This window comes from Scleropages formosus, chromosome 13, assembly GCF_900964775.1.
Source record: "Scleropages formosus chromosome 13, fSclFor1.1, whole genome shotgun sequence".
Taxonomy (NCBI): Eukaryota; Metazoa; Chordata; class Actinopteri; order Osteoglossiformes; family Osteoglossidae; genus Scleropages; species Scleropages formosus.
The window spans coordinates 23,140,580-23,166,309 of NC_041818.1; the positions used below are offsets into that span (position 1 = coordinate 23,140,580).

The 25,730-nt window shown below is 46.2% G+C and overlaps 1 protein-coding gene across 3 annotated transcripts in view; it reads right to left on the reverse strand.

Annotated features, from left to right (window-relative positions):
- The window catches only part of fgf13a (fibroblast growth factor 13a), an 86,736-nt gene extending 69,878 nt beyond the window's left edge, over positions 1 to 16,858 (reverse strand). Inside the window, exons 1-2 of one of the 3 annotated variants that reach the window (XM_018733420.2) lie at positions 16,285 to 16,858; positions 15,824 to 15,908 (exon numbers count right to left, since the gene is read on the reverse strand). In XM_018733420.2, coding sequence (XP_018588936.1) covers positions 15,824 to 15,872 — 49 coding nt within the window. In that variant the 5' untranslated portion in view covers positions 15,873 to 15,908; positions 16,285 to 16,858. Of the gene's footprint in view, positions 1 to 7,929; positions 8,598 to 15,823; positions 15,909 to 16,284 lie in introns of those variants that run through there. The other 2 variants (XM_018733423.2, XM_018733422.2) reach the window with 2 other exon arrangements.
- Between the last annotated feature and the right edge of the window lie 8,872 nt (positions 16,859 to 25,730).

The window sequence follows — 25,730 nt, forward strand, 5'->3', positions numbered from 1 at the left end:
AGGGTCTGAGAGCTTTGTGTTTAAGGTTTGATTTAAGGTGCTTGTGACCTGTGCTCTTAACTTTTGTTTGACTCTCAGAAGTTGAGCGAGCCAATGAACTTTTGTGGTTTGGTTGTCATTTTTAAGAATTACTGGAAGAAGGATGGATTTATTCCATCCCTGTTCCCACCTGGCCACTTCTTGAACCTGACACACTGATGTGTCACAAATGTGTTTTCAAACACTATTGTAAATAGAAAATACTGAGACCGATGTCACACACCCTGCCATGCACTGTTTCCGTGGAATCCACCCCCTACCAATGGGCAGACCAGAGAATCTGCCTAGGTGCAGTTCTTGATGTGAGGAAGTGAGTGTCAAAGGAATGGCAAGCAGTTTAGCTGTGGTGCAAGTGAACATGGGAAGACCAAGGCAGTCAGATGGTTAAACTTCACCCCACACAGGCTGAGAAGAAGCCCTCTATGTGTATCTTGTGAAGTCTGCTTACCTCAGCTGCCCTCTCTCCACTCCTGTTATCCTCTGTACACCCAACCCAAAAAGAAATGGAGAGAACAAAAAACTCACACTGTATGACATCCTGGTCCTTCTGCCAAGGCAGGATGGAGACCTGGAGCCAGGGCTCGATCTCGAGTGGCAGGAGGCCAAGCGAATGCAGAACTGCCATCTGTCCTGGCGCCATCAGCAGCGCACACCGCTTTAGTGCTATGAAATCACATCTGAACCCAGGAGAGCGGCTTTCGCAGAGTCGCCACACAACGCTTTTACATGGTGCCGCTGATTCGGTGCAAATCCTCACGGAGGAGCTCTGCCGCATGGCAGCAACAGTAGATCTCGCTCCATCTCGTTGGTGTGCTGTTAGATCAGGGGTTCTTACCCTCAATCCCATGGTCCCTTTGTTCTGAAAATAACACAAACTAAATAAATATATTAATAGGATGTTTTTATCTATGGCATAATTCTATGTGTTGGTAATCAAGTTTCAGCATAATCAGAGTGTAGTGTATTCTATTAATTTATTTATGGCTATTATGTGAAGTGGGGGTTCTTAGGCTTCATCTGAGTCTTAAAGTTGAGTCCATGGCCTGGAAAATGGTTAAGAATCTCTGCTTTGGACCATAGACTTTCAGGTCAGGTTAATTAATCCCCGGTGGTATTAACATGTTTGACCTTTGTTTTTACTGCATTTATATTCATGTTTGACACAGGGGTCATGAACTTTGCTCTAGATGAGAGCGTCAGCTGCGTGGACCAAGTGTAGATGTTGAGTATGGAGATGCTCAAAAGGGATGGCGAACAGGAGCCAAGAGAAAAGGAGGAGCGCACCGGAGGGTGGATGTTCCTACGCTGAAAGCTGTGCCTCCTCCACTCCGGAGGCCCCCCACAAACTACGCTGGCGATAGTGGACCGAAATCGGGATGTGTGAAGAGATTTATTTATGAGTCCGCCTCCAGAAGGCACTGATGAACAAATCTGTTCCTGTCACGAGGTGAGAATCGCTGCCAACGCGCACAAAGCGCAGGGACCCGGAGAACAGCCCTGCAGTGAGCCAGGGGAGAGGAGCACCACGCCAACACAGCTTCTCACTTTATGACTCTTTCTTATTATTATTATTATTATTATTATTATTATTATTTCTGAGAGTTTTAAGGAAAATTGCATTAGAAATATCTGTCAGGCGACAGACCAAATACAGACGCATGGGACTGAACACACACACCAGTCTGACACACAGCGTGTGACTCTGTTAAGAGTGTGTTACAGTACCACAAGTCCAAACTCCCAGAACACAATCTTTCCCCTTCAGTCTGTCCTGCTCTGTCAGCTAAAAAGCGATGATGATCATGACTGTTAATTAATTTAGCTTTTATCCAAAGCAGTTTTCAATGTTAACCTTCAATTATTTATTCATTTACACAGCTGGTTTTTTTTTTTTTTTTTTTTTTAACTGATGTAATTTTTAGAGTGAATACCTTGCTCAAGGGTACTACAGCACTAGCAGGGATCTGAACCTATCTCCTGTGAATGAACGATGGCAGTTCTAACCACTACTCCATGGTCACTTTCCTGCATGGATCACCTGCTGTGTGACCTCTATGAGTTCTCTTCAGTAACCCTTATTACCCTCTTGACCGGAGTACATCCATCCTCACGGGCCACACAGTCCTGCAGACTGTATCTTTACCTTTCAAATTATAATCCATTTAAATCTGTCAAAGAATCAGGAGTGTGAATAAATCAGTGGGGTGTGCGCACCTCGAACACCGTGACCACCCACTCCCACTTGGAAGCATTCTTACCGCACAGCGTGGTCCTGCAGGTGGGCAGATAAATGACACATGAAACAATACAGTAATGATGTTTTTAAATGTCAGATTTGAAGAAGGACTGTATACAAAGAAAATGATTTGTCTCGGTCTGTCCCTCGCACACAAAGCCATAATCACGTCTCAACGGTATCGTCCCCTTAAAGGACAGAGGCGCTCCGTCATGTCCCCGCATCCCCATCCCGACTCCCCATCCCACCTCCCCACCTGCCATCTGTCCGCTGCTGCCCGTTACTACAAAGTAAACATCTTGGCGTCAGTTCATCTCACCCGTCGGACTCGCCACGTAGTCTGATTAGAACACACACACCTTCAGAACCGCTTGTCCCGTACGGGGTCGTGGGGAACCGGAGCCTACCCGGCAACACAGGGCGTAAGTGATTAGAACACAATGACAGCAAATTTTTTTTTTGTTTTATGCACAGCAGAGGACCAAACAGTAAGCAGATAGATATAGATAGATAGTAATATCGCCATATTGCATAGAGCAAGGGCATCATTCGACGGTGCCGTGGCCTGCCAAAAAAAGTGAGAAAAAATGTGCCGCACCAAGCAGATCCGGTTTTGTAATTAAGGGAACCTAGACAACTGCCAAGCAGCACCAAAAATCTGGGGGCACCAGCTTACGTTTACATTTATTTATTTAGCAGACGCTTTTCTCCAAAGCGACGTGCATCTCGGAGAATACAATTTAGGCCATCACACAAGTAGCTGCATAAAACTCTGAACTTTTGCTACTAAAGTTGAAAAATAAATTGTAATCTTGGAAAAAGAAATAATAAAAAAACCTTCCTAGATAATAAATGGTTTTCTTTGATTAGATTTGCTACCTTATATATATTATGTGAATGTCATGTGGCACATCACTGTGTCTTTGAAATGTTGCAAGACTGCAGTTAACTTTTTCCATGAAAAGCAGGAACTATTATGCATATATCTTGAAAATACCCGTCTTGAAAAAACACTTAGTTTTCAATCTTTTTTTCTATCATTCGAGTATAAATTTGTGTTCACGTATGTCTTACAAATAATTACATAAAAATTAACTTATAAATTCAAAATTTATTTTCCCTTTCTCATGATCTGTATTTATTTATATCTAAAGTAAAAATAATGGTTATCATATGTTGCATGTGTACCTTTAGTAATTTAGACATAGATGTTTAAGGGGTGTCAGATTGATTCTAGGGATGCCAAAAACTTTTTGAAACTTATTTATATTTATTATTTCTCACAATACATACTTGGTGCGACATGCATTAACTAACAGTCACACATTTGTGTAATGAGATCTCGAGTCGCCCTGTCAAGGGTTCAACTGCAGGATCCATTCAATAAAGGGTCCAGTTCCAGCATAGTCACAGGTGTATTTTGAGTGGTTACTGACTTTTTTAAACCCAATTCTGGTGTCTAGAGGTTTCCGCATATTTACTGTGACATTATAAGTCGGGGTGAAGAGGACACGGCCAGCTGCACGCGGAATGGGTTCGAAGTTGGAGCATCCATCCGTGGGGCAACCGCGCCAGGAAATAGCTCGAGTGCTGGGCGAAGAGACATTTGGCTGGGATCGGATTGCCTGCCATGCGGCGCAGTTGAACGCTGGTGAGAAGCAGAGCTCCTCTGGTGTTTGTTTACCCCGCTTTGTGTACAGATCTTGTCTGCAGACACAAATGCTGAAGTGATTATCACCAGGTGCTTCGCTCAGCGGAACAAGAAAAACGTGCCATTCAAACCGTCACCCCTCCTCTCCATAATCCTTCAGGGATGCGAGTCGACAGCCTCACTGAAACTGCTCTCCAAGGTGACTTACAATGTTAGGTTTATATACTAAGCTACAGTCATTTACTCATATAGGCAATTTTTACTGTATCAGTACAAGGTAAGTACCTTGTTCAAAGCATCTGCAGCAGGAACGGGGATATGAACCTGGGTCCTTCAGTTGCAAAATGACAGCTATAACCACTACATCCTCTGCTGGCCTCTTTGTCTGCTTTTGATCCTAAGGTTTGGAGAACTGCAGTTACGTCCGGAGATGAATTGGCTCACAGCGCAGCGGCAGTGCAGTCACCTCCATCATGGCTCTAACAACCATGATGCTCCATCATCAGCTCCACGGTGACACAGCCAGCACGACACCACCTCTGCGGACCCAGAGAGCTTTTGCCGGCCTCTCCCTGCCCTTCCTTGAGTCCTTTCATCGGGGAACGGACTCTTTCCTCGTCCCACATTGGCGGCTCCTTCGACTGAGGCCTTCCTGCGCAATTTGTCAGCTCTGTCGCCACGGTGCCGTAGCTTTATGCAAATGATCCATCCTGAGCTTGTTCTTCAGCCACACAGACCACCACACCCCTGGTGCTGCCATGCCGCTCAATGCTCATGAAATCTGCTCTGGGGATTGGGGGTGGTGGATGTGTGCGTATGTGTGTGTGTGTGTGTGTGTCTGTGCTATTTTTAGATAACTTCCCCCCAAGGTTTTCAAACTAAATAGACTCAGACGTATGCATGTACACTCACACGCTGTGAATGACTCTCACTATGATCCTGACCATCCTGACTCAAAGGGCACAGGTACCAAGGGACCTCACCTGTAAAGAAATGTGCTTCTTTCAGTGTAAATCCAGCAGTGAGGCCTTCAGCTCAAACACCTGTGTGTTCATTGTGTTGGTGTGAAGAACAAGCCACATGTTACCTCTAACACCAATCCTAGAAATACAGGGGTAATCAAACCACAAATCACAGCTGAAAATATTCACACATCATAAAAAGGTAGATATCCAGAAGGTGGCGTAGTGGTTGGAGCCACACAAGCAAAGGACCTGGATTTGAATGCAGTCTCCTTGATTTTGGTTCTTACCCTGAATTAATAGAGTAATAAATGGGGAAATTGGGGGTGCGGTGGTGCAGTGGGTTGGACCACAGTCCTGCTCTCCAGTGGGTCTGGGGTTCGAGTCCTGCTTGGGGTGCCTTGTGACGGACTGGCGTCCTGTCCTGGGTGTGTTCCCTCCCCCTCTGGCCTTACGCCCTGTGTTACCGGGTTGGCTCCGGTTCCCCGTGACCCCGTATGGGACAAGCGGTTCTGAAAGTGTGTGTGTGTGTGTGTGTGTGTGTGTGTGTGTGTGTGTGTGTGTGTGTGTGTGTGTGTGTGTGTAAATGGGGAAATTGTTGTAAGTACCTTGGTGTACAAACCTCACATAGTACGTCGTTAAATTAATAAATAATGATCTATTCACAGCTAGGAGGGTGCGGGGGCGCAGCGGGTTTGGCCAGCTCCCGCTTTCTGGAGGGTCTGGGGTTCAAGTCCTGATTAGGGTACCTTGCGACCGACTGGCATCCCATCCTGGGTGTGTCCCCTCTACCTCCAGCCCTGTGCCCTGTGTTGCTGGGTTAGGCTCCGGGTTGCTGTGACCCCGCTCAGGACAAGCAGTTTCAGACTCTGTGTGTGTGCGTGTGCGGATGGTTTGAGATACTACAGTTAATATCACAAGATTTCTTCCAGACTCCAAACCAAAAACTGTAGAAGTGCATCACTACCAATAAGCTGATTTCCAGAGTTGGAAAGAAGAGTAACTGTGGGTAAATGGCCCAAGGACTGATTAGTACAACAACCCAATTCTGATGCGACACACACACGCAAGTGCAGACACAGATTTCCAAGAAACACGTGGTTTAATTGCTGCAGAAATAAAGCTGTCAGCCCTTATCGACGCTGGGAGATACAGCAGCATGACTGCCGTTAAAGTGTGTTTAATTCGCATTCTGTACCAATTCCGGCAACGTGCTGCGGCACGGACGCGACGCCGCCTCAGTGCTCAATTAGCCTCGCTTAAAAGTTGCGTGTGAAGTCATTCCAGGCTTCAACGGTATGGATTTCGTGATGTCTGTTTCTGCACTGTCAAATGCGGGGAACGAAAACGGGGACGAGAAGCTGATGCTGAGGACATGGCCTCCAAACTCATCGATGAAGTGGACTCACCAGGGGCAACATACGATCCATCCTGAGAAGACAGCTCAGGAGAAACAATGGCGATCCACAGCTGCTATGGGTCATTGATGCTGCCCTAGTGTCCAGCTCCAGGTCCATGTGCACCCCTGCCCCATGGCTCACCTCACCACCCCTGGACCACCTTCTAACTTCTAAGACCGCCTCGCTCGGAGCATCCCGCTCGCACAGCCGTCTCCCACAGGCACACGCTCAAAGTTGCACCCGGAACGTGGACCTAACCGTTTCCTCCCAAGGACCCTCGGTGCGGACCCTGCAGCTGACTCGCTGGGTGATGCGAGCAGAGAAATTAGCACATGTGGCGAGAGCACTCGGTTTCGCTGATGTGCTTGGGGCGCTCCATTAGGGAGCTGATCGGCTAAGTGTGAAGAAACAACCTCGGGGTGGCCCTTTGCGGGAGGCAAGAGGTGCCAACTGCTGAAACAACCCTCTCACTCCCCATCCCCCCCCCCCCCAAAGAACTGCCCCAACTTCTCGATTTCGGTCAGCATTCACCGGCGAGCAGCGCAGTAATTTCCCTGATGGAGCAGAAAGCATTTACCCCCACCAACCTCAGAGCCCCCTCCCGCACCCGAGACCCTGGAACTCAGCACAATCTTGGGTCAAGCTACGCAGTGCCTTCTGGGGTGGGGGGGGGGGGCCAAAGGATGGGAGGGGCACCCTGGCTACCTATTTATAAACCCAACAGCAAGCGGTCACTGTGCTCCCAAAAATTAAATCCCACTAAGCACCTCGTTCTCTCCCAGCAGACACCCAGTTACCAGAAACATGTTCAGCATGGCTGGTTGCAGAGATCCATGCACACACACACACACACACACACACACACACACACACACACACACACACACACACACACACACACACACACACACACACACAAACACAGGCTTGGAGTGTCAGTGGGAGAACACACATCTCTGTTCTACTAGAGCACCTCCTCTCCATGGTGAGACGTACAAAATAAGTCTCTCTGGGTCCAGCGCATTTACTTTCGCCATCTTCCTCCTAACTGGACAGACCGTGACGCCAAGCAGGTGGGCTGACAGTCTCCAGGACAACCAGGACCATTTGCCTTCTATTTCGCCAATTAATTTCGCCCCAAACAGAGGACGATCCCGATCCCGTTACACTTGTTAAAAGATGAGGAGCGGGGTCATTCGACTTGACCTTTACATGTTCCGCCGGGGGCTGCGAGAGGGGTGGCGTTCATCCGTCACGCAGCAGCACCTGCTGGCCTCAGGGACAAGCTAAATGTGAAACACGAGCGCAGTAAAGAGCTGAGTAATTTACTGAGGCCAATCAAAGCGAGCACATTCTCCAGAGCCCAACAGCAACGGGGGCTGGAACACACCCCCTTACGGATTGAAGTCCAGCTCCTTAACCACTGCGCCACCTGTTGACTACATACACACAAGAGGCAAAGTGCGTTTGTGCGTTTCTAACAGAGCGCATCATCGGCGTGGCCACCGGTGACACCAGGTGGAAAACGGAGCGCAAACTATCTTTATGCCAAGAAATGAGTGGCAGTGCATTCTGACACTAAAACAACTTAATCCCAGGTGTAATCCCCAATGCTGAACCGGGCTGTAATCCCGCACCTACCTTGGGAGCGGGACTTCTGGTCCCGGCCATTAATTTAATGAGATAAATCTTCGCATCGGTTCATGTCCGAGATGGATGCGTGACAAACCGCCTAATCACGGATGTGGCTACGGCGTCAGTCCTGGCTGACCGCGCAGAATTGGCCCGAGCGTGCCGGCGCCGTTCTCCTCCACCGGTATACGCACTCGGGCTGTCGTCACACACCGGGCCCACTGTGCGCCTTCCCACCCGCCCGATTTAACGATTTGTTTACTATTCTGGAAAAAATGTGCACGCCGTATGTATGATTTGCAATGCCAGGAAGTCGCCGCAGTTATGAATGTCTGCCAAATAAAGAGACGTACATATAAATAAATAAAGATGTACGACATGAGTCGTATCGACTAATCGGTGATATTTTTTCGTTCGGGCTGCTTGTGCGGCCTCCCTGAGGGCCGCCCTTCGGTCCCACGTTCATCGTCATTTCAAACCGGATAGTTACTCAAGGGAGGCATGGGTGGGGGGTCCCAGGTCAGGTGAAGAACACTAGATTTTGTGCAAGTGCTGGTGGGGATGTACATGAGGATTTAAAAATTGATCGCCTGTCAAAACAGACTACAACCCCACTGAAGCGAGCGGTAAAATCCCATTAATTTCTTCAAATATGAGACTCGCAGCTACACACAGGGAACTCAGCGCTGTCTTCGATACGACACGTTATGCCACTTAGTGCGGCCGATGACACGACAGCTCATAGCCCACCTCTGAACACAGAGATCCTTGTCCCGACCCGTTTTTAAACACAACCAGGTGGTTCGCTCGCTCACTTGTTTTCCTTAACCGCTTTTCCCGAGCCGCTGCCACAATATTGTCTATTATTGTGACTGACTTGAACATCAGACCACATTTTATGAATAGTTAATGCAGATATCCAGTTCAGACCAAAGGGTTTGCAAACTTTTCCTTGCAGCTGTATGATATAACAAGACCCTGTGGCGTCTGAAGTTTCACGCAGACTTTAAAATCTTCCTGTTTCCCTCAGGACCAATAAAGTTCATGTAATCTAATCTAATCTAATCTTAATGCTTAAATCTAACACTCCTCAAGGTTCTGTAGATGGTCTCTGTCTAATGGTCTGTTTTTCCCCCTCCGGGTGTCCAAGCGTCGGCACATCCAGCTTTGTTGGGGAGAGACAGTCCTCATTGTTTGGACCATGTGAAGATCCCCTGCTGAATAAATAGCAGACCACTCTAGGGTCACAGAGTACTAACATTTCTCCCATCTGTCTCATGTTTGTCTGCTCAAGTCGGGTGGGGTATAGTTTGGCTTTGGACCAAATTTTCCCCTCTCTCTCTTCTACGGTTTTGGGACTTTCATGACAGTTGGTATCAACTGTATATCATTTCTGTTACTAATATCCTTCTATGTTTTTGCTCTCTGTGGTGCTTTCTGTGAAGCCTTAAATCAGGCTTAGAACCGGTTACAGCTGCAGTGATGAGCCAACCAGAAAGTAGAATGGGATCCAATGCTCAAGGTTATCTCAATCAGCCAATCAAATCGAAGCCAAGGAAGTTTCCAGCTTCCAGACCCATTAAAAAGAGTGACATTCAAACCAGCAACACACACATTAAGCACGGATGATGTCACCTCAACTGGTGATGAAACGTATGCAGTCTGAATGTCAAGCTCGGCGAACACCTGAACATCTGAATTAACAACCCGAGCTACAAACAACATCAGTCTTCTCTATCGTTTCTTTCTGTGAAGGTAGTTATAGAAAAAATTAATCAAACAACCGAGGGAAGTGGACAAGTAAAACTAAGGTCTCTATGAGGGGTACAATGTAGGATCGCATGCATACTTCAAAAATCTAATGCACTTCATGTTCGCGTTAATGAGGAAACGCTGATCTCATTAAGCCGACAAAGACAGGTGGTTGAGGAGGTTGGAATCGAACGGCGAACGATGATGTCAAAGGGCCAAACCGCAATAATGAAGTTCCAAAGTGACGGTGGAATGAATTAATCCGAGGTGACCGTCCTCTGATTAGCACCGAGGATCGCTGATTCCCATGGCCGCGCCCGGCCGCTATCTACAGGACACCCAATGGGAAGAGCTCACAAACCCACTCACCTCAAAGGACACAGTGCTTTTGGGATTAGCGCTGGACCATTCACATCATAACACCTAGGCATTTAGGGATTAATGGGTCTGCCGCTGCTCTTTTAGGCGGATGAAGAGCGAGTGTTTGCAGCAGAACACCTGTCCCCTCTTTTCTGGGGCAATTTCAGTGGGAAGGACAACTCAGGCAAAGGCTTTTTCCTCCATGGTGCCTCCAGCAGAAATATATGGAAATAAATGAGATTTCTGATTCCTTCCCTGGCTGTTGCATTTCACGCAGCTGACGAACGGAAGATAAACAGACCCCGCTTCTGTGATGCTCCAGTGAAAAACACAGTAAACTGCAATAAATCAGCGTGATGAAGCAAAACTGTCCAATTAGTTATCTGCACTCAGTTAAAGTACTTTTCGAGAGTGATGTTTTTAATCCAATGCGGTTCAAAAATCCCCAAAAAAATTCTCCTTGATTTATTATAGACATAAGATTGAGCAAGTTATCATCCAACTCAGATTTTAAAGCAAGCTTTTTTGGTGAATAAATTGATCGACCAATGACGAGATGCCAGGTGTCAGAGGGGGCGTGGCCAGTCAGGACAGGACTCGCGGATCAATGACAGACTGGTAAATGTCAGAAGGGGGCGGGGCCAGCCTGTAAAGGACTCATTAACCAATGGCAAGCTGCTTGATGTCGGAGGGGGCGGGTCTCATGGAAATATGTGATCTCTCTATCCCCAAGCCAACATGAGCTCCACCTCTGACGACACATCTCACTGAAGCGCTAGATATGGGCCTAGAACATTCCGCAGCAGGCAGCCCTACGATGCAGCGTGGCATTTCTTTGATGTGCAGCACATCTCCGGGTCTCTGCAGTGAGCTGCTTCAGAGAACAGCCAGTCAAAACACGCCTGTGACTAAAGTGACCTGTATTCATTACTTTATATGAATTATGTACAGCCAATGCAAAATACACGGCTTTAAGGTTTTGGCGGATATTTCAATGAAGTCATATTGCATTTTTCGACATTTTTATTAAGAATAAATGTAAACACCTCATACTGACATCACTATTGGGTATTGTTATTATTATTATTCAGACTGCAGATATGTTATAAAAAGAACAATAACATGATACTAGTTTTTTATGTCTTAATTAAGCTGGCTCTATAAACGGAGAACCGCATGCAAGGACTCCCCTTCCAGCTGCCTTTCCAAACACACGCTCTACATGTGGATGGAGGGCTTTCTCCGAGTGTGAGCATAGCTCTCTGAAAATGTGAGCGCAATAACAATCTCCCGCAATAATCTTTCCATGACCGAGCAGAGAAAATTGCCAATGAACGTAATTACAATAATAAACTTTACTGACACTGTTTGAATAGCCCCTGACCATTAAACTGTAGCAAAAAATGTAATATTTCCTTCCGCGCTCTTTGTCCACGAAGCCTCCATTTACATAAAAAGCTTTCCTTGTTCCTCTTTAAAACTCCGCGAAGTGACACATCCATTCAATCTTGTCAGATGGGGGGGAAGAGGCTATTTGGCTCTTGCTATTATGAATCAAATTCATACCCATAATTACAGTGACAGGTTTGCCATCACGGCTATTTGGTCCTATGAGGGGCAAGTCTGACTGAGGCACAATTTGAGGCGCAATCTGCAGGGAAAGACCTTAACCCCGAAAACAGAGCACATCAGGAGAACTTCCCGAGATACGGACCCGAAAATAAAAGCTATAATTACACTGTGGAGTTCTCGTCACAGACAGGGGTCACGAGATTGGATCACAGGGGTCATAGCGTTACCCCTCTGCAGAGGAGGAGGAGTCAGCATCCCTGTGATTGATGAAGCAGGTCTAAACTGTCCTGAGGACCCCCACTGACCCATGCTGGGGCTGCCTTCCTGTGGCATCCGTTTGTGTATGAGGGCAACGTGCAGAACACTGGCTCAGGAACAGAATTTGTGACCGAAAGGTTATGCTGTGGGCTTTGGGAAAGGGGGTGGGGGCGTGACTGCTGTTGCACCTTTTAAAAGGGTATTTAGCCTGCTGCAGGAATGGGTAAAATCATTAGCATGGATTAAAGTGGCAAGCAAAGATGAGTCATAATAATAATAATAATAATAATAATGAGAAAAAATAAAGATCCAGCTTTCTAAAGTGCAGGACTAATGCCTGCTGCCCCTCTGCTGCCTGAGTCACGCACAAATCCTCAACCTGTCTGCCCTCTGTCTGACAACTTCTGAGTCACCAAAGCGCTCCAGGTCCGGGAAGGAGGGGCGCAGGGGTACACGAGAGAGGCCTCTCTAAAAAAATCAATGTCACTCTTTTTTCAGGGATAGGGAGAACCAACCCCTTTTTCTCCTTGTTCTTGAGATTATTTATATGGATTTAGCCCACAGCTGGAAAGATGCACGGTGGGTTTCAACCTGAAGGACAGTGAGCGCAGCTGTCTGAGTGGGCCCAGGGCAGCTAGCTGGAGATCAGTGCCACCTACGCCACAAGACATCAACCATGAACAGAAATCTGCGGAAATCTGCCTCCACGGCCCAAAACGTGTACAGAGAATACAAACTGGATTCTACGCACCGTGCGCAAAGGTCCGCGAAGCGCTGGTGACCTGAGGACTGACGATGCAGCGGGAAGCGGGAAGAATATGGGGGAAGGGATACGAGCAGCCGGGCTAGATGCAAATTATCTTCCAGATGCAAAGGATTTAGAGCAGTCGTAGATGTAAACAAGCAAAAAAGCAACGGGGTGCAGCTTTGGTAGGGAAAAAATTTGGCATCATTTAGGAGGAGAAGGAGGAGAAGGCGCAGATCGGAAACACTTTTCCACTTTGCTGCTGGAGCTGCTCTGCTCCCAAAGGCACAGCTGTTGTATTATATACTCTTATGCGCTGGTGCAGGATGACTGTCATAGACAAAGTCATTGTAGCCATTCAGTGCTCAGATTAAAAGAGAGCAGAAAAAATGTGAATAAGCTGTAACGATTTATTTATCGGCTTTTAACACCTGCATTACTATATTTATTTTGTTACACCTGTATTACTGCAAGTTGCTAAGCAACCAATTAGAAAAGACAACGTCAGACTCTACTGCATCTAGCTGAAAAGGCAAATACGTAACTTCCTCATTTTAGAATATTATGTCTACAAAAATTAGACATAAACAGTTATATGGCACAACAAAATATTGTGATATAAAATGTTATATAACAATGCCTATAATAATTATCATAAACTGACAATACTAAGATTGCATGTGTCTAGCACTGTCATTTTTCGGAACCCAGGACCACGGTGGAATCCCAAGCAATACGGAACAGTGCATTTGTTACCTATAAAGACCTTTAAAAAGGACTCCAGCAAATCTTGCACATGGACAACTAATAGGTTATACCTTTGTAATGAACTATTAAATTAAAAAAAACAAATTTTGCCATACATTTGCATTACATTTATTTATAATAACCTCATTTCCACAAAAAAAAAAAAAAAATGTGGAAACAGCCGGTAATACTAATGCATGCTGTATACAATCGTACCGTTTACACAAAATAACATTAACAATATTTACTTTTTAGATTACATAATACACTGATGGATTTAGTTTGGTTTCGGGTTATGTGTATCATATTGTTTCTAAATCTACTAGATATTAAAACAATTTCCAAGACTCTCAAAAGAGGATCTTCAGTCTCATCTGCAGTTTTTACCTTTGATACCTTTTCTGTGTCCAACTCAATGCCTCCTGCACGTTTACTGGGGCCGGAGAACAAATGACACCGGAAAACATTTATCTATTAAACTCTTATAGTAATGGATGTTTGTTCTCCCAATACCCTGTGAAAATACAGTAAACTCAGCTTGACCATCTACCTGTTCCTCAGAGTGGACCCCTAATTAACAAGTGCTGATAAACTGTTTTTTTTTTGTCCATCATGCGTTTTTCGATAGTTCGGTTCATATGCATGTCACACAGATGTTCCTGGGTGTTTCAGTCATGCAGCACTTGCACGTTTTCAAGTGATGATGAGTGTGTACCTTAATCACATTTTGAACAATTAAGAGCGACTGAAACACAAAATGCACGAAAAATACATTAATATACAGCGAGGGCAATCAGTGCTACACACTTTGGCTCCATACATAAAGATTTCCCTCAGAGTTAATGTATAATGTACAGTGCTAGAAAAGTTACAGTGTAATTACAGCACTACCACGGTGATTTAAAACCTCATACTGCACTGAAGGCAGGAAAATATGCAATAATAATATCTGTCTGAGGAGTTAATGAGGGGGACAGGGGGACCAGGTGAGGACAGAAACACAAAGCAGGAGAAGCAAAGCCAACCATGTGTAGTAGAGGATCATGCAAGCGTGTGCGATCCAGGCCGGGCGAGCGGTCTTCCGAGAGGCCCGCTGGACGGTCCGACGGGAGCCGTCACCGATGAGCCTCTCAGAGCAAGATGGCAAATAGGACACCTCATGATCAGCGGCATTCAACCATAAATGTCTTCCCTCGCATCTTTTATGGTCATTGCAGCTCGAAAGCCATGTTTTATCAGTGAAGCACACAACACAATTAGGATTTTAAAACGTTTGTGTTTCCTTTAAAACCCCCTGATCCATGACACAAACAATTCTAAATGATTTACTGAATTTATTTCAATGCTGAACTCAGCCAGCTGCTGTTTTATTTACTATATTGTTGTCGTGCAGGACAAAGCAAACATCTAGTTTACAGTCATATTACATATTATGCACAAAGATGGAAAAAACGGGTGATTACCATATTATGCCTTGTGTAAAATGCACCTTACCTTAAATGTTAACAATATGCTGAAATAACAAGATACTATAGATTTAATGTAGTACCACAGGATGAAAAGGCTTTTAAATATTCAAGTAATTTTATCATACTGCTAATAAGGATCTTACAGATGAAGGTCTAAGGACAGGGAGACATGATCCTTGAAGGAATGAAATATTATTGATAAATGACATTTGCATCGTCGACTCGACGTCAGTGAGCGCGCATCGCGTGCCAGTGTAACGTGCCGCGGTCCATCATCGGACGAGCGCGTGCACCGCTTCGTCTCGCGCCGTTTCTTTGGCAACCTCGACTCCCCTTTGTCTCCATGGCAATGGCTCCCCAGTTTACACCCCGAGACAAAGCATGGCCAGTCCAAACATGCAGAAGCATCTTTTTCTTTTTTTTTGCGCGACAGGATATTTTACGCAGCAGATCCCTCAACAATATATTGCATACAAAAGCGCGCGCCACATCCCATAAATAACATTCGATGTGAGCGGAATATTCCAGTGAACACTGTGCAAAAACCTACCTTGAGATCTTCAGCGCAGGCAAGAAGCACAAGGAAGGGGGTTTCAACAGGATGCAAAGGGACATTGGAGCCCTGATGCTGAAGCGCTTCCATTCCATCATCATGTATGAAGGATGAAATAATTCCGTATTGTGATATGCACCGTGCACTGCGTGGCTCGGGAGAACACACACACATATTCTGATTTGAGGTGTCAATTCTGTTCACATGTTGTGTGATGACCGGTCTCGGAAAGCTGTCCTCAACAGCCTCGCAGTGCAGGGTGCACGATGTAGGGGGTGTTCACAGCGGGCTTTTGCAGCGCAGCCCGTCCACATCCGAGCCCGTGTGTTGTGTAAAGAACCCCCGTTCCCCCCACACAAATAATAATAATACAGAAAAAGGGTGAGTGAGGAGCACAATAATGAATAAAGCAGGAGCCAGCCTCGTGCCCGCAGGTGCGTCTCTTACCTTTGGACGCATCCTTCTCTTCTTTCGGCTTCGCCACTTTTGCGCTCATAGATCCCAGTTTGGATGTGAAAATCCCCCAGTAAGACTGGAATCAAAATCCCAGAGCACTTCAGTCAGAAGGGTCCTTGAAACCCCCCCTCCCCACAAAAAAAACTATCGCTACCAACCAGACGAAAGCACTTAGACACAGAAGGTGTGTGAGACACAATTGGGGAAAACAGGCCATTTCAGCGCATCACGCAATAAACAGACACACACACGTGAGATTCTTCCTCGACACGAACGAATCACACACACTCGGTCCCTTCTCACTCATGAGAGACGAACACAAAGACCCCCAATGCATTCACCGACTCGCGACCCCATGAATGTTGGTGAAATATTAAGTGTTACAATGTATCGGATGTCATTATTGACACGTTTTCACTTTCTCCCCTGTGCCCCCCCCTCGCTCTCCTTACCTTGTCCCTGGAGCGCGCTCCCTGCTACATCAATGCGCGGTGACAGAGAAACACACATCCACCATGAATCCAGCGCTTCCTTCCATGCACAATCTGAACTACCCCCCCCACCCCCAACCCAACCCCCCGAACCCCCCCGGTGCGGGAAAGCGAAAATAAAGAGGGCTCCGAGCCAGCGCCAGCCGACGTCAGACGAGTCGGGCGGGATCGAGATGAAATTTAAAATAACCCCAGAGGAGCGAAACCTTCTAGAACTGCTCGGACGCTTTTTACCCCCCGCGAACAACGCCACGCAGCCCACACAGCCCGGTCCGACACAGGCTTGTGCGTGACGACGGCGCTCCTCAGCACGGATCCCTCGTGCGTTAAATAAATAAATAAATAAATAAATAAATAAACAAACTAGCAAGCAAACAGATAAATACGCGCAAACAAGTGAGTCGACGGGATCCCGGCGGGCGAGGTCGCCGACGCCTCGTCTCCTGCACGTTCACGGCCACGAGAACGCGTGCGGCGCGCGTGGGGATGCCCTGTGGGGCGCGAGCGCGACACTCCGGTCGCTTATATTAAAGGGTCGCGAGGCGGGGCGCGCGACCGCCGTGCCATGAAAAGAGCCTCGCTGTGCGCGTGCGGACCGCGGAGCGCCGGACTGTGCAGCTGCTGGAGCGGTGCGAGTTTCCTTCCGACACTCAGTGTTTGGATATTTGTGCAAAAACTGCTGCACTTATCTGCATTCCTATATATCCATCATTTTACCCCTAAATTACTCTGATAATTACTCTGACTGTGAGTCTTTTCTATGGCGCTGGGTAGTGGGTAAGTAACATAGAACCATGAGTTATTTTATTTAGCTGATACGTGTTCAGGTTTCCAAAACACAGCTGAACTGAAAATTTAAAAGAATTTTCATTTCAATACGTTCATAACTCATATAGCGACTGTATGAATTTGTTCTGACAATATGTGATAAATTGAGGAGATGTGAAACACTGAAAATTGATGCTTAAGTTAAATGCAACTGTTCTTGGTTCCAGTACAGAAATACTTGGATCCTGGTCCTGGTCGAAGAGCATCCCAGCAGCGTTCTGACTACTAACAGCGCGAGGGTTCGGAAAAGAAAAGGAGACAACAAGGACAGCGTGATTCTGAGTTTTTCCATCCACATCACAGGGAGCCACGGGTCTGTAGGTCTTGCGGCTGGATGGAGCCCATCTCACCTGAGCCCCTTTCCAGTGTGGGTCCAGCAGAAGTGGATGTCAGCTGACAGTCATGATCTCCTCCCTCAGTTAAAAAGTGTTGTGTCGAATGTCCAGCATCTGACACGCCCACCAAAAATATTCCAGAAGGGAGGGTCTGGTCACACTGAAATTAGTCCTGCACAGGGACTGTGGCTGAAAGCACTCAAAGAAATGTGTGTCACACAGATATTAAAAGTGATGGAATGTATGTGCCAATGACCACATAAAACTGTTCTTTTAATGGATCAAGAACATATGTATAAAATTAGTGCCACTTTAGAAGCAGCATATGGTTCAAGGAACAGCATAAACTTGTTTATGAACCATTAAAACTTTGAGTTTATTGTGCAGAAACGCTGAATGCAGGTGTCAGCGACAGCTGTTACTTGTTCACTAATGGTGCTCACCTGATCACATAAAAAAGGCAATTTGTTATAGCTGAGCTGCAGAAACACATTATATGGCTGCAAACAATCCTTTCCTATTAAAAGGACAAAACAGCTATAAACTCACACACAGCTCTGACCAACATAACTCCTCGTGAAGGTTTCATGTTGCTAAACACATCAGGTCCAAAATTATTTAAGACAAATTTGAATTAATGGTCAATGACATCATCAGTGTTCATCAACACGACAGTCACTCCAGGAACACAAAGTAACACTGCTCTTCATTAGCTTTTAAGAGAGCCAAGGGGTTTATGGGTATTACTGTACCTCTAGTCTCGAGAGTAAAATACTGACGGGATGATCAGGGATCAATAGGAAATGAAGAGCTGTATTAATCAGGGGTCACACAGGTCACAACGTGTGTGGTTGATAAATGTCACAAGCTGAGTTGGGGGGAAGATGGTTCCCTGTAGTAAAATCAGTGCTAAATCAACATTTAGACACTTGATGTTGCTCCAGCATCTCCAAATAAATGTCCCTCAGCATTGATTGAACTCCATGGGAGTTTATTTAGTGCTGCCAATTTGGTGGTGTGGGGGTCTCTATGATCTTCACAAATAAATTCCTTTCTACCAGGGTCTGAACCCAAATGCCTTGCAAAAAAGCATCATGAATCCCTGAAAACATGCCAGATACCCATAGGAAAAGATATTATGAGCATAGTCATTCAATGGCCAGCGAGCCTTCAGAAAATCTTTTCAATTCATAACTGTAACAGTTGGTAGTGGTGCTTCCATTGCATTCATTCGTATCAGTGCATCCTAGCAAATCCCCACAATGTCACCCCCGTATGACCTCCAGGGACTTGCTGTGGTCAAGAAATGGAGTTGATGCCTATACACTGCTGCTACCAACATCTGAGTGAAGCTACCATTACCTATTAAAATCTGAGTTGAAGTCCCTGCTAATAACAGTTTATTCTTTCCATTGTGGCCCCAATGTGATATTTTGGAGCATGTGATACACAGCTGCCCTTTAGAAACCTCCATCTACCAAAGTCACCAGTATGCTGAGCTGAAATAAAGAGAAATTGAAATTACCTGTGCTGTGGCGGGGAGCATCTATGCCATGGGTCTGGGCACCACCCAGAATCAAACGCAGCCCTGAGGGATGCAATCGCCATAGCAACTGGTACCACCAGTCTAGCTCATTAATAACATCCCCACTGCTTCTGAAGCCCCTGGTCCCCTCCTCCTCCTGTCTCCCTGTGCCCCAACTAACCTCCTGATTAAATACAAAACCCACAAAGATTAAAGCTATGCTGAAGCCATTTACATCTGACATGTAACATGAAACATAAATAATAATGGTGACATATGGGTGTGTGATGAGCTCCGCTTCCAACAAACTCAGGGACGGACTGCATTGTGTGGGGGATGGAGTGGGATGGAGGATTTTTCAGAAGGCATGGGCGACAGAATTCAGAATTTGGGGTTGACAGGACATGAGGAGCCACTGCAGGGTGGCATCAGTTCAAGGCCCCTGCGTGGCCTGTGCTTTGTTGGGATTAACCCATCTCCTCTGACGCAGCACATTTCCTGCCAGAGATGGATCACAAACCACATCCACACTCCTCAGCCAGTCTGTCAAAGGTCTTCCTCCCGAACGGGAACTGATGAGAATCTCTCCGGGAACACACCTACGCTCGGCTACATGAGCAGCCCTTCCTGGGTGAAAGATGACATCAAAGGCAGTGGATGAGGGGAATAACTGAGTCACCGAAGGGCACCGACGGGGACAAAGCCAGGTCACGCCATCTTTGCACCTGGCTGTCGGTACCAAACCCTGCAGTGTTTGCGCCCCTTGACGCGGATCTGGCCTCACCTTTCTCCGACCAGCACACAGCCCCCACCCAGAGAGGTCACAAAGGGGTCAATGAAATTCAAGCGAAGGCTGTGGTCAGATGACCCGACCTTGTACATCTGCTAAATCATCTGGAATAACCAATGACCACCGCCCCACACCCAGTGTTTTGTGCTGCTGGACCTGGGATGATTCTTGTTCGGAAACTCTGGGATCCCTTGAAATGTGTGGAAGAGCCTTATGCCCCTAGTCATCGCTTTTATTTGAGATTTAAAACTGAACCTTTTATGAATGATATCCTGTTAGAGATTCTAGTTGTATTCAGATCCATGAGGTTTGCACCGTAGCAAAAGGGGGAACCAGTGCTCTGCGAAACCCAGGAGCACCAGGCACCTTGACCTGAGAGTAGCGGGCAGAGTAGCAGGCAACCATACATCTATACAACTCTTTTGGATGTTTGACATCTAAAAAAAAATCCCTATATGTAAGAACGGAACACCCTCTAAAGAAGGATCAAAAGAGGCAGACGGAATTTTAAATGGTTGTGTCGAGAATTGTGTGTTTCTATTTTTTCCCACTGAGTAAATATTAGACAGACTGTTTAAATGTCAAAAGCTTTGTTTTGTCAGGGACGTAGGTGCAGAGTGGGAGGGGGTGCGAAATGTTACCTTCTGGTAAAGTGCTCTGGAGTAACTGCGATGACAAACCCTCTTCAGATGCTGTGGTCGTGTGTGTGAGTGGCGTGGAGTGAAGCCAGAAAGTCATGCGGGTGGGATGGGGGGATAAGGGGACAAGAGCTGGGGGCGGAGCCTGGCTTGTGAACTGGTCTTCTAAAACCACTTTAATCTTTCGTGAAAGGCAATAAAAACAATGTTAATTATTGAATATAGAAAAATGTCTTGTTCCCTTTCAGTTATAAAGCTGCCACCAGGGCGGACGGAGGGATGTGTGCCGAGCCGCTGCCACTGCAGCATTTGCTCACGGCACATGCAAAGTTCATCGCCAGGAATCCTCCTGATTCAGCGCAGGACAGACACAATTCTGTTGTCATGGAAACGGCCCTTGAGCCAAGGGAAGGGCACGGCTCTGTCCACCGAGCGCTCTGAGTGAGGTGGGCTCTACCGCAGCTCAAAACTGGTCTTTCTTACGCAAGCCGCTAACCTGGGCTTTGTGATGCTGATGCAGGCAGATGCACGCTACCACGGCAACACCACCGCAGCATCACTCTCTGCACAGCTGGATCAGACTGCCACGCAGTTCCGTAACATTCACTGTTTCCCTGTTTTGTAGTTCAGTGAAGTACAGCAAAATATAGCGTGGTGCAGTATTGTATATTACAGTGCAAAGCAGTGCAGTTCAATGCCCTACTGTGCAGTGGTAGTGAAGCAATGGCTAACAAACATACCCCACCCCGGGTGGCAGCATGTGCCTGTGGCTCACTGACTGCCCAGCAGCTTAATGGATGGATTGCGGCACTAGTACTTCTATGGCTGACTTGTGGGACTAGTAAATCAGTCTTCTTTTTGGGAGACTAGGGAATCATTTGTTGACTTGTGCCACCAATAACACAATGATTTGTTTGGTGGACCAGAAACTCAATGGTTTACTTGTAGGACCAGTAACACAACGGTCGACTTGTAGGACCAGTAACTCAATGGTCAACTTGTAGGACCAGTAACTCAATGGTCGACTTGTAGAACCAGTAACTCAATAGTCAGCTTGTAGCACCAGTACCACAATGGTCGACCTGTAGGACCGGTAACTCAATTGTTGACCTGTGGGACCAGTTACTCAATGGTTGACTTGAAGGACCAGTAACTCAATGGTTTTCTTGTAGGATCAGTAACACAATGGTTGACTATTAAGACCAATAACTCAATGGTCGACTTGTGGAATCAGTAACTCAGTGGTCAACCTGTGGGACTAGTAACCCAGCGGTTGACCTGTAGGACCAGTAACACAATGGTTGACTTACATTTACATTTACTAATTTTAGCAGACACTTTTCTCCAAAGCAACATACATCTCAGCAAAAATACAGTTTGTACATCACTTTAAGAGAAGGAGACATGGCTGCAGATTTGTAATTCTTAAGTAAACCTAGTTTGTTACTTTCCACTTGATGTTTATCATTCGAGTAGGTGCATAAAATGCAAGATAGATGAATCCTGATAACCTTCCTACAGTTTTTTTTTTTTTTTTTTTTTTTTTAAGAAGGTACACAAACTTTTACATACAATGCAGGAGTAGCAGCTATGAAAAGGCTTATTTGGGGGTGATCATAAAGTTATGGTGCGTGAACATTTACACCATTTATGAGCTGGAGAGATCTTGGGTGAAGTGAGTCCGGAAAAGGTGAGTTCTCAGACCCTTCTTGAACGTAGACAGAGTTTTAGCAGTTCTGAGTGAGAGGGGAAGGCCATTCCACCACAATGGAGCCAGAACCAAGAACTTCCGTGCTTTACCTTTCATGCACAGGACCACCAAGCTAGTTGTAGGGCCAATAACTCAATGGTCAACTTGTAGAATCAGTAACACAATGGTTGACTTGTGGCACTAATAACACAGTCATTTGCTCAAAGGAGAAAGAACTCGGTCGTTGATTTGGGGGACCAGGAACTCAATGACTGGCTTCACAGCCAGAAGATAATCATTGAGTTTCTGTGTTTGGGGAAAAAAATCCACCCATGAAATCATATCTGTGGAGCTACTGTACAACGCAGCATTGTGGGAAAACAGCTCTGACCCAATGGCTAAAGTTTTCCCAGGGTGTGTAATTCACTTTCCAGACAGCAGCCTCTCACCGGGGATAACCGTTTCTCCCTGGGACCTGGCGTCTACGCTGTAACAAAACACATTCTCGTAAGGGCAAAGAAGGCAACTGTTTAGGATGATGAATCACTTCCATTTTCCTTAAGCTGTAAAGCCAAAAGGTAGAAAATGACATAACGAGGGAAGCAGATCAGGCAGTTGGGTTAAGTCAAGGTTACAGCCTGCAGTGCTTTTAATCAGCAACTTCATTTCTCACGCTTTCAATTTTCCCCCGCTTCTCATCACTGCCTCCCACACCCACAGCACTTTGTTGCTGTTTATTTAAAAAAAAAAAAAATCATGCATGCTACCTTCCATCAGAACACATAATTTGGGGAAGACATGGTTCAGCCTGGAGAATACAGTTAATTAAGAGCACATCCACGTTCCAGATAGAGAACAGACCCCGAGATCGGTTCAGATTGCCTCCTACTTCCCTGCCTTCTCAATGGCTCATTCCAGCGTCTTTATTTTTCCGTCACAGATGTCATTCGTTAACTTAAAAGCAGTAAATTCGAGTGTGGATCTGAAAGTCCATATTTCAATGCTAATGGGTCATGTAGTTGTCAGGTAGCATCCGCCCTGGAGGTGGACAATGAGCAGACTCTCAGTGAGACCACAGGCTGCCCTCCTCAGCCTTTGAGAGATTTTACAGAGTAAAAACACGGTACAGAAGCTCTAATCTTTCATCATCATTTCAAGCCCAAATAATCAGTTTAATGGTTGATTCTGACCAGGATACACGACTTGCGCTGGGAAAAAAATAATATCCATTGTGTTTTATTCAGGTGGGGAGTGTGTTCAAGTGCGCATGTCTAATTATATTATCATGAGCCAATAATATTTGCAGTGCTTATGGTAGGTATGGTATATATTAATAATTTTACAATGTAGGACACCCAGACCTACTGCACAGATATATTCAAGCTTCTTGACACCTGCTCCAAAAAACAGCCTTTTTCCAAGAATTATTTCCAGTATTTATAAGGTGAGTGTTTATTTTCCTAGCTCGCACCACTAACCAAAGAAAGGTGCATTTATTAGTGTTTTTCCTCTCATTACAAGTGCAGAGCTGCAAGTTTCTGAATGCAGCTCAGCTTCCTGACACGTTCATTACTCGGGAAGGTGTAAGAGGGTGCAGAATGTTCTCTAGTGTAAACGAGGTGTGGTCTTACCACCCAGGGCACCGCTGACCCTGCAGCGGGATTACAAATAGATGCTCCCCTCTTCCTCTATCCTTGCAGTCTTCATGCCAGCTGCTATGACACAAGCCAAGATGTTCAAGAAGGACTGTGTGAGACCTTATTATTTTTATTGTAATTATTGTTCAAAGTAGCAGTGGCATGGTGGCACTAGTGCCTCGCAGGTCCTGCGCCATGGTTTTGGATGCAGGTGTACTTCTCCACATTTTCCTTGTGGTTTGCACATGCTTCCTCCCACAGTTCAAAACTGATGTATGGATGAATGACCCAGTGTAAGTAGTGTATCTAGCAGTGGAAGTCCTAGGGTGCTCTGGTTTCCTCCCAGAGTCCAAAGACATGCTGTTCAGGTTCCCCCACAGTGTGAGTGACAGAGAGAGTGTGTGTGTTCCACTGATGAATGGATGTGCGACCCATTGTAAGTAGTGTATCTGGCAGTGCAAGTCACTGCGGTGAATAAGGTCTGTGGGCTGATAACACTACTGAACAATAGGTGTTCACTGACAATGAATGAATATTACTGTTATTCATATGTATCTGACACTTCTCTCAAAGCATCTTAGAGTTTAAAGCAAATTAATTAGCCATTTATACAGCTGGGTGATTTTTACCGGAGTAATTCTGGAGCAGGATTAGAACTTGGGTACTTCGGATCCAAAGTCTCTAACCAGTGCGCCACCTGCTGTCTTACTAGCAAATTCTGGGAGGATATTGAACTGGATTTGACAGCACAGAGTGTTTTCAGCTCCCACGTAACCTCTGGAGACCCCCGTAGCTGTTCTCGTTGTCATGTTAGTCATTGATTGGGACAGGAGACGAACCGCACGCGGTGAAGAAACTTAATTTGGGAATTAGTAAATTAGATAACACAGGAAGTGGAAGGAGCAGAGCAGCCCATTAGATGGGCCGTGTTTCGCTGATTAACCATGATGTCGTTCGGTACGGCGATAAGACCCTTGGGCTCGGGTTTTTCTCAATAATCATTTTGCGTGTGGGTCTGCGTCACTGCCCTCTGCAACACCGGAAGCTTCCGGAACGTCCCTGGCCGTTCTTATACCCCCTCGGAACTGACCCACAGCACCGCACACACAAACATTGATACACACACACAGACTCCACGCACATAATTATACTTCACAAATGTGTTATTTTCACAACCAACCTTCACTTCCTTCAGGATCATCATCATCATCATCATCATTGGGAATTTAAGAGATTATCCTCCTTGAGGCGTAAAGGGAAAACTGCTATGTTCTTAATGCTATTAATCCAAAGCACAAATCTTCTCGAGGTTCCGGCTGCTGTGCAATTAGCAAACTGCCAGCGGAAAAATAATCGGCTCCTTTTCAGTCAGAGCTCACGCGCAGTGAACAAAAATCCATCGTAGATTCAGAGTTGGGGCTACGGCTCAGATAGACAGAGGTGATCTATAGAGCTGACAGACGGGGAGGAGGCTGGGTGGGAGGCTGCCTGCTGGGGGCCCTTAGGAGCCCATTAAGGAGAACATGGAGGTCACGGAGGCAGCTTAAGAAGACGAGGAGCTACGAAGAGTCGGACAAAGCAGGAGATTAAATGGAGCTTTGGTGATAAGACCTGCCGTGGGAGCGAGACACTCAATACGCACAAGGCCAACGCCCTCCACTCAGCCGGGGGTTTGGTGTGGGAGGTGTGAGATCGCTGGTCACCCGTAGGTGGCGTCTTTGAGTCCAGGTCCTACACATCGACTCGTCCATTTCCAGCTGCCAGCGCAGAGAACTTGTGGGCTAAGAGCGTAAACTAAGAGATGAAACTAAGCAGCTATATCACAGAGCAGCGTGTTGGCCCCCTGCAAACTTTGTGTGCGCTACTGCCACCTGGTGGGAAGGTGTGGTATTGCAGCTCCACTGCTCATTCTGGAAATGACAGGTCAAGTGTTTACGCACACAGCAGTACTGTCTATGTTTTGG